The sequence below is a fragment of the Gastrolobium bilobum genome, unplaced genomic scaffold (assembly GCF_033153095.1).
Source record: "Gastrolobium bilobum isolate Gb01-03AN ecotype WA unplaced genomic scaffold, APGP_CSIRO_Gbil_v1 utg439475, whole genome shotgun sequence".
Taxonomy (NCBI): Eukaryota; Viridiplantae; Streptophyta; class Magnoliopsida; order Fabales; family Fabaceae; genus Gastrolobium; species Gastrolobium bilobum.
The window spans coordinates 1-9907 of record NW_026896509.1 but is presented as its reverse complement, the minus strand read 5'-3'; the positions used below and the strand labels follow the sequence as shown (position 1 = coordinate 9907).

The window sequence follows — 9907 nt, the reverse complement described above, 5'->3', positions numbered from 1 at the left end:
CTCATGGGCATCGCCCTCCAGCATGTAGGTCGAGAACATCAGCTTCTGTGGGTCTGTACACTGCATAACTCGAAAGATCTTGTCCAGCGACTCTAGCCATCTCGCAGCAGCAATAGGATCCAAAGACCCCTCAAACACAGGTGGCTTATGCTTCCTGAAAGCATTCAGCCGGCGATCGATCACATCACGATCCTCAGCAATCCCCTCAAGGGGCTCCCCCGTCTCAGCGGCATGAGTAGCACTGCCGATGTGACTATGGCTCTCCTCCTGAACACTAGGTGGAGGCGGTGGCGGTGGTGGCGGTGGTGGTGGAGCCTGGCCAATAGCAGGACCAGCTCTCATCTCCTCCAACATGACTCTCATCATCGTCATGTTCGCCATCCTGTTCGCCTCGAGGACTTCCTCAGTGGTCCTCTGGTTCGCTTCACGAACCTCAGTTGCGGCTATCCGGTTCACCTCGCGAACAGCTTCCATCATTGTCGCGTTGGCCAATCTAGTGGCCTCTTGATCGGCTAACCTAGCCGCCTGCATCTCAGCCAATGCAGTCAGGATAGGATCGGGTTGATCCTCAGAAGTCTCTCGTGTTCTCCCGGACCTTACCATGACTCTGCAAAAGTTACACAAATTATGAGTTGATCAAGCCCACGCAATGTGATCACATATACATCATCATAATAAAATTCGACTGAGTAAACACAAAGACAGACACAACCAAACAACCTAGCAATTGCAATACATACAGACTTTTCCCTCGAACCATTGCTCTGATACCATAAATGTAACACCCCGTATATATCCGGTAATGTTATCATAATATCGTATTAAGCTGCGCTTAATTAAAAATGCGGAATTACTTTTTCTTTTCAATTATGATGCCATTAACATTACCAACTTGCTTAATAATCAATTAAATAAACATCGCCTGTATGTAATTGCAATAAAACAGCTAACTGAAATACCTCATAACATAGATAATATAAGTGTGGCTCTAGTCACGGAACTACAACAATGTAAACCGGACCATCTTACAGTTTATACAACTCCAATCTAAAAGTACTAATAGAAAGTGTCATGGACAATCCCCATGCTCACTCAAATAAGGCAACATGCCCAACATCAGTCTCAACAACAACAACATAATGATAAAAGGCATGAAACATAATCAGCATCAATATCCAGTCATGCTAACAAATAAGCAGAAACAACATAATCAGCTAAGCTCCGGCCTCCTGCCGCCTGAGGCATCAGTACCCATACTACCTGATCCTGAAATAAGCATTCCCCAAACGTGGGGTAAGATCTCTAATCTAGAAATCTCAGTAAGTCAGTGAGTCCTCAAGGATCTTCCACCCCAAGCTCACTTACATGTGCAATATAAGTTCAAAAGCAGTTTATCATTTATCATTTCTAAAACAATGCAATGCAGCAGATAATCATGCCATGTGTGTCAATACTAATCTACTGGCCAGAGACAGTGCAGGTATACGTCTATAACCTACACACTGTGCAAGTACCACTTGCATTCACCCCGGTACACCGTCTTGTATGGCACTACATACTCAGGCTTCCCGTCAAGATGAAACAACACGTGCATATTAAAAGCCATTACATGTAAAGTTCAATCAACATATCAAATATCCAAAAGCATGTACACAGCATGCATAAACCATACCCCCATGGGACATGGTGGAACCACAACATGGCTAAACCGAGGACACGAAAGCTTACCTTGCAAGCTAACTCCAAAAGCCAAAAGTCCACAGCTCAAAGTCCAAACACAGCAGATTCACAATCTGTTATGGACCAATACTAAATCAATAACATGTACCACATGCATACAAATTAAAGACAACGCCTTTTCATTACGCTTTATGTCTTAAGGCTTCTCACCAAGCCATAAGCACTTAATCACTTGATTCTGACTTAGTTCATTAATTACAGAAGTTCCACTTCAGCAATCTAGGGTCCACAAACCCCCAATAGCCTACTGTACACACAACACAGCTACTGTTCTACGAAATCCCAGAATATCTGGATATTCCTCGGGACCATATCCGGATATGCAATATCCGGATATCTCACTGGACATATCCGGATATGCAATATCCGGATATCCAGAATCCCATATCCGGATATCTATTATCCGGATACTCAAAACCCATATACGGATATCACATATCCGGATATTCATCGGGCACATATCCGGATATTTCACGACAGAATGCAGAAAATGCATTTCGTGAAGATATCCATCCAAGATTGGGTTTTTAACGATTTAAAACACCTAAACATGCATTTCTAGGTGTGTTCAACATTACCCAACAACAAGTTATCATCTTTAAGCCTTAACATGCATCAAGCTTTCATTTTTAAGTTCAAAGACTCAAGACCAAAGGTGAGAAGGCTTACCAAAACTCAATCAGCCAACAAGAGGTGCTCTTGGAGCTCAAAAGGTCACTCCAAGGTTATGTCTCTCTCTGCACACGAAAATGGTATACCAAGGTAGTCCTTTTACTCAACAAGAAAACTCCTTTAAGCCTCAAAACCCAATGAGAAAGGAGGCACTCCACCCAAACCCCAACTCAGAACACAAACAGCCCACAAACAGTGGCCAAACCTCAAGCACAGCACCCTCACACCCTCTCAAGATGTTTCCCAAGTGAAAGTGTGAAGAAAATCAAGAAAGGAAGTGTCTTGGACTCAAAATGGAGAAGAAACCCCAAGGAGCAGCCAAGCTGATCAGCCACCCTCACTCACTCACGTAGAGAATGTAATATGGCCTAGGGTTTAGTGCCCACTAAGGCTTATATAGTGGTTTAACAATTAAACACACAGTATTAACTTTGATTGCTACGCTTAGCATTTTAATCCCAAACTTTGGATTATGAAACTACATAATTTTCTAAGATTTATCATATTATTCTTATAATTTTCTGAGCACCTTTCCGGTACGCGTTTTTCCAAGCCAGTACCAGTTTCTAGCACCAGTTCTCATTATCTGGACTTGAAACTCTTTTTACAAGTCCTACATATAATTCTAGTAATTATCATACACTTATTATAATTTTTCGGGATACTTTTTCAGTACGCATTTATACTGACTAGCAGAACCGGTATCTGCACTTTTCTTCCGAAAAGCGATTTTCAGCATTATTACTCACTTACTATAATTATTAAAGCCTCATAATAATTATTAGGGCCAATTATGGAATCATTTCTTAATTTTACATAATTTATTAATTAAATTTCTTAATTAACGGTGCGGGTTCTTGCATCATGAATCATGGCCAAGCATTCCCTTTATATGGATAATTATGTGTGTGAGAGAGAGAGAGATTAATTCCCTGAATTTGATCACCAATATTGACAATGAAGGCATGGCGAGCAGGCTTCACAGTAATCCAATTATCACATTTTCGGACTTGAAGACCAGGTACTTGGTTATCTGGAAGCAACATAGTCATACCTCCTGGGTCTGAGTGTGATGACAAACCCAGTGTCAGCTCTCGCCTTGGACACTTTGGATAAAAATTCACTCTTAGACATGACCCAATATCCTCACCCCCAAAAGCTTTTTGAAGAAGCCCCTCTTCCAATCCAAGGTTTATTGAAAGAACCTTCATTAACCTCCCACCAAGCTTCACCAACTCTCTCCCATAATACTCATCAAACACTTCCCTACACAAAACCAATATATATATATATATATATATATATATATATATATATATATATTTGTTATATATAAACTAATTAAACAAAAAATTCTTCATGATGTTTGTTTATTAATTGTATCTATATATTACCTGCAAGAAGGAGGCATAGCTGGCCATTTGTTGTAGTCCTTAAGTGATAAGGGAAGGTAGTGAAGATAGTAATAATCACTCCAATCAAGAATAGCACCTTTCTCAACTCCAAGCCTGCTACCATACCCTTCATAAGTTTTTGGTGAGTTTGCATATTGCTGCTTCACCTCCATAGGCAAGTGAAAAAATTGACGCCATGTTTCCCTAGCCTTGTCCATCAAATCAGGGCTAACACCATGGTTTATGATTTGGAAGAAACCCCACTCATTGCAAGCGTCTGAGATTTGCTTAAGGATTGAGGCTCGGGTATCTTGGTCACCATATAGACCTCCAAGGTCTATGATTGGAATATTGGCATCAACATCATCACAAGAAGAAGAGCTTATTGATGGCCTATCAGTAGAGGGCTTGATATACCTTTCAGGGATTGAATCTGTGCAACTTTTGGACAAAGATTGAACCCTGATTATTGGTTCAGGCCATTCTGGTTGGTTAATGGACATTGTTGCTACTGCTTCTATTTGATTGGTGGGCTTGCTTTTTACAAGATAGGAGATACACACTTCGTGTATCAATAAATAGTAAACTATGATACACTTGGTGTGGTGGGAATGCAAACAATTCCATCAGAGTTAGCCCTACTATAATGTGGATGTTTTCAGTTCGAACAGAATTGTCTTATGTGAATAATACACGTGGTTTATTAAAAAGGAAAAAAAGTAAACTATGGAACATGTTCATTGATTTTATTCAAACAATAGGGCCAGTTGTGTTTGTGTCAAAGACAAAGAATTGGGTTTAAGCCAAAAGAAAAATTTAAAAAGGAGAAAAAGATGGATGTGTTTTGGGATGAGATTGAGATGTGGTGCAAGTTAAATGGAGATTAGGGCATGGGAACTGAAAAGGGCATGAACAAAACGTGAAATTTGTGGGGTTTTAAAAAGGTATAAATGCTATGCTAGTGAATTCCAATATAGATAGAGACACGAAACAATTTAGTGAGATTTATTTTTGCATAGGGTGTTTATAGACTTATTGGCGGAGTAGGTTGTGATGTCTTTGATGAAGTTGACAGAAAATAAATGCATATTTAAGATATTTTTTGAGTATTATAATTAAACAATTATTTAGCTTAAAATAAATTCAATAATCACTTATGTCAAGTATGTGGGGGAATCCGGGTTTAATCTTCAATTAGTTAATTGGTAAACATGCTTTTAGATTGAGTTTTCTTTGAAGATAAACACATTTACTTTCTGTACCGTTAGGTTCTGTGAGCCCACTATGTACCCTATAGGGTAACGTTACTATATGGATTATACCACTAGGCGAGGTAATGACCAGACTAGTAGGTATAGTTCCAAGAGGCAAGCAAGCTAATAGTAATGGCAGATTAATAACAAGAGAATGACTTGGAAGTAAATGGGCATAACAACAGTACATAAAAGATACCTCTAATGTGTGCCCAGGAGGGCTATTTATAAGGGAAATGGAGCGGGTTGACCTCTCCTTGGGATTTACTCCCATGGTGCAGTGTTAGGCGTGCTGGCGCTGTCATTGTGGCAGTGCTGCGCCCTCTGCACTCTGGCGGTGTCAGCGTCGGGCAAAGGGGGAGTTTCCCTTTGTGGTTTCTGTCGTAGTCGCCTTCAACGGTTAGCGTTCCAAGATGGGACATTTTGGTGTATGCCTTGGGCCTGCTGCTACGTTGGGGGTTGTGGGGGTCCATGTCAGCCCTAAGGGCTGACGTGGGGCAAGGCTGAGGCTGGGCTTGAGTGATTGGGCCAGCTGAGGGTTGGGCCTGTGTAGTTGGGCCGCCCCAGTATTTGGGCCATCCAGAACAGGAGCCCCCCAGCTTGGTAGCAGCCGTGGGGTGGTGCCAAGTTAAAGACTCCGGACGTTCTTGTCAGGGCGGTGTGCGTCCTTAAAGGGGGAGTTACTGGCGCTTTATGGGTATAGGTTGGCGCCTTGGTAGATAGGATTTGGCGACCCATCGTTTGGCGATGTGAAATGCTTGGCGACCCATCGCTTGGCGATGTGAAATGCTTGAGCACGGGCGATTGCTCTTGGTGATAACTGTCCTACGGTCATTGATGACGGGGATTGGTAGGTGATGGAAACGGAAAGCTGCCTCTTAAAGGTACTTTAAGAGGCTTTTCGGTTTCTGAGGAGCCGTAATGATGAGTTATCCCATCATTACTATTTACTGCAGGCATCCAAGCGTCATAGGGTTCAGCGCATTAATGCGACGCGACTGGTGATTTGTCCCTTTGAAGTGACCGTTTTGCCCCCTCTCCTTAACCGCTCATCACACGATGAGCATGCCATCGTACGGTTAAGTGAGGGTTACTTACATGTGTCTGTGTGAGACTAGTGTGATTTGCGTAACCGCTCATCCCACGATGAGCATGCCATCGAACGGTTAAGTGTGGGTTACTTACACGTGTCTGTGTGAGACTAGTGTGATTTGCGTAACCGCACGATGAGCATGCCATCGTACGGTAAAGTGAGGTCTCTCTCTTCCCCCCCCCCCCCTTTTTTTTATAAAATGGGGGGGAGCCCCCTTGTTAGGGCTCTTCCTTACGCGAAACCTACACTCTTGCGCATTGCTCAGAGCCTTTGTTCCCTATCCTCAGTCTGGTGTGATAGTGCCGGTCTTCTTTCTCTTCTTTCCTGCGATTCTCAGGTATAGTCCTTATTCTCTTGTCGTTTCTATTCTCCTTTCTGGTTGTCTTCTCCTCTTTTTTCTGTTGTACCGATGGTTAGGTTTACAGAACCTATCCCAGGCCTCATACTCCCTGAATTGGAAGTAGAAATTAAAGAAGAGGGGTTTGACGAGGCCTTTGAGGCACTGGGGGATAGTGCGGTGGGGCCAGCTATGCGAGAGTGTCTTGCTAGTTGCGCCCCAAGTCGTCCCTTAGTTCCTGGGGTTGAGAGGTTTCCCCACGGGAAGGTGCCCGAACTTCTGGGTTTTAGCAAAGAGGAGATTCAAAATCTTCTTCCCGAGAGAGTATCGGGTCCTATCCTACCGTATGCTGGTGAGGCGTCGTGTTTAATTCCCCATAGTGGGCGCCGCAGAGGGCGCCACGATTTGGTTGGTGAGAAGAACTCCAGATCTGGTGGGCGTTCGCGTACCGCCACTAGGAGGCAGATGCTCGCTTCACGCCGTCGCGTTTCTCGGCGTTCTGAATTTGGAGTTGGGCGATTAATTCGACCCGTATCCAACATCAACTGCCTGCGTCAAAACCGTCCCTTAGAATATTATTTCCACCCTCGCCATTCTCCAGTCGCCTGTCGTTCCTCTCATGGTCTAATTCCCCTCATTCCGCAATCTTTCCATCGTCGCATGTATGATGAGTCCACAGAAAATTGTTTGGGTAGATATCACCCGGAGGATGGTCGCCTTACAAGGTATGGCGTGTGGGAAGCCATTTTTGAGGATATAGGGCTTTATAAGATACCGCCTGCTTGGTGGCCTTCTAACCTGAGCTATTCAGATTTTTATTCAAGTTCATCAGATACCTCGGATTCTGATGGTGAGTTAACTGTATAACTTTTCTTTTTTCCTTTTTGTTGTTCTTGGCGCGGGGGGTGTTGGAGGTGACAAGGATGTTGATAGGGTGGGTTGGAGTATCTCGTTTCCTTTTGCAATGGTCTTCCTGGCGTCAGTGAAGTTTAGAAGATTGACTGTGTGTTTGTCGCTCCTAGGTAGGACTCTCAAGGATTTTCCAGAATTATGGCGACTGTTTCGTCGGACGATGGTCTCGGGGCGCAGGATTGGGTTGACTCAGTGGTGGCCTCAACCTCTTCAAGCTACTCTGACAAGAGCATCTTACGCAGTCACTATAAAGGTGAGCCTAGCTTTAGTATAACTGAAAATGGCGCCATGGAGGCGAAGTGGCAACCGATCGCGGTCGGCGATGATCGTCGAGTTTGTTACGCGCCTCTTGTGGAGCAGCGATTACGATGGCGATTTATGGTGTACAAAACGCACTTTACTGATCAGAAGGTGAGGTTTCCGTTATCCGAGTTCGAGATGGGGGTGTTATCTCACTTACAGGTTGCGTCTTCACAACTGCATCCCAACGTTTGGGCGTTTGTCCGAGTTTTTGAGAGTATATGCAAGTATTTTGACATGGTCTATTCTGTACGATCATTTTTCTACTGCTTTCAAGTGTCACCATCCAAGAAGATGAAGCTTGGTTGGGTTTCTTTGAAGGCGGGCAACTCGATTGGATCAATATTTGCCCAGTACGCCAACTCTTACAAAAATTGGACGCGTACCTTCTTTTGGATTGAACCAGTGCTAAGCGAGGGCGAGCTCCCTTTCTTTGTTGATCCGTCGAGTGGGGAGTGCCGGTTTCCCCTGTACTGGACTAAGGCTCATTATGAAACGCCGGCCGGTCAGTACTCGTTTGCTCTAAGGGTCTTGTCTCCTGGGGAGGTAAGGGCGATCGGTTGGTTTTTGGAGGTAAAGGGGGTCTTGACAGGTGGCCCACGAAGCAAGTGTTGTGTCATGGAGGTGTGGTGGCGTTCAAAGTTTTCCTTTTTCTTTAACTTTGTGGCGATTTATTCTGAGACTTCTTGTGTTTACCCTTTCTTGTGCAGGGCTTAGCGCCTCAGACTCAGACCATCCTTCCCTCAAAAAGGAAAAGCTTGGACAAGGGTAAAGCCGTAGAGGTCCGCCACAAAAAGAAGAAAGTTCGGTCTGCTGCTGACATCCCTGCTGGTGAACTTGAGAAGCGGGCTAACCGCCCTATTATTAGAGAGCCCACTGGCATGACTGGCCACTCTTCTGCAAGTGAATCAACACTTGGTTCTGGGTTACAAGGCGCGACAGCGAGCTTAACACCACCAAGATCTTCCCAGGAAGGGCGCTCTGAGCGTTCTGGGGGCGGTCTGACCCGGGATGGTGCCTCTGAAGGCGATCCGGCTGGGGGAGGTGACCACCCTGTTGAGCCATCTGAGGCTGTAGGTTCACCCCCTCTTCCAGAAATCCTTGTGAGCAGGGCGCTCAGGTTGTCCGAGAGGGACCTCGCCCACGGCTTCCCCAACATCAGGCGTCCCAAGATGGTAATGCCCCCGCGTTTCGACCGCCAGCAATACATGGACTGCACCCAAGTAATAATTGGCCGCCTCCTGGGCCAACAAGAGATTACCCTGGATTTTGAGGAACGATGCACCCGACAAGAGGATCTTATTGTTGACTTGGGGGGCAGGTGAATAGCTTGACTGCTGACGTAGGGCGCCTTGGCAAAGAAGTTGCTGACGGGAAAGCTTCTTCAAAATCGTTGATGGCGCAATTAAAAATGGCAGAGGATGCGGTGAAACAATTGACCGCCGATAAAAACAACCTGAGTCTGTCAATGGAGAATTTGAAGAAGGAAAATGAGACTCTTTCAGCAGAGCGAGATCAACTTTCTTCAGATTTATTTTCCGCGCACGGGAGCCTTCACGCCAGGGATGACGACTATAAGAAGGCTATTGCGCAAGTGGGGAAGCTGGAAGAGGCTCTGGCAGATCTGATGTATGATTCTTTCAACAACGCCCTCAAGCAGGTTGCCGTGAGGTATCCTGGTGTCAATTTGACTGGCCTGGATCCGTCTTATGATGTAGAGGATGGCCAGATTGTAGAGCGCCTTGAAGGTGGTGGGGTGAAGGTGATTGAAACGTCGCCAGAGACTGATGACGATGAAGGAGCTCGCGGCGTGCTTCCCATGACTGACACGGACAGTGATCATACGCGAGATGGTGCTGGGCGTGTAACATCAGGCGATCCTGTTGGTATTGCTGGGCAGGATGAAACGGTTCAAGCGTCGGTGGCGGTTGCCCCAGTAGTTGAAGGGGACCCGTCCGTTCAGGATCGGGATATTTAAGATGCTCTGGCGACCGGTCAGGAGTTTTTTTTTTTTTTTTTTTGGCGCGGTTGGTATGTCAACAGCGGCCTTATGTTGTAGAGACTATTAATATCAACGAGTGGATTTCTTTTACCTTTGTCATTTTTCACGCTTTGTCTAAAGAACCGCTTTATTTTTCTTGCCTCTTCTCCAGTGAATTAAGCTTGATTGTAAGAGCGTTGGCTGGGGGTGAGGATCATCCCAGTC

The 9907-nt window shown here is 44.9% G+C and overlaps 1 protein-coding gene across 1 annotated transcript; it reads right to left on the bottom strand.

The window, feature by feature from the left end:
- Window positions 1-3281: 3281 nt before the first annotated feature.
- On the bottom strand, window positions 3282-4309 carry LOC133300143 (jasmonate-induced oxygenase 1-like). Its single transcript, XM_061499642.1, has 2 exons — window positions 3807-4309; window positions 3282-3678 (listed from the first exon to the last, which is right to left on the bottom strand). The coding sequence occupies exons 1-2, from the start codon at window positions 4307-4309 to the stop codon at window positions 3282-3284; spliced, it is 900 nt and encodes a 299-aa protein (XP_061355626.1).
- Window positions 4310-9907: the final 5598 nt, after the last annotated feature.

Excerpts from the sequence above, each read along its gene's own strand:
- LOC133300143 (XM_061499642.1), bottom strand. The coding sequence starts at position 4,309 with ATGTCCATTAACCAACCAGAATGGCCTGAACCAATAATCAGGGTTCAA. Across the intron at positions 3,679-3,806 it reads GCTATGCCTCCTTCTTGCAG|GGAAGTGTTTGATGAGTATT; the intron begins GTAATATATAGA and ends GGTTTTGTGTAG.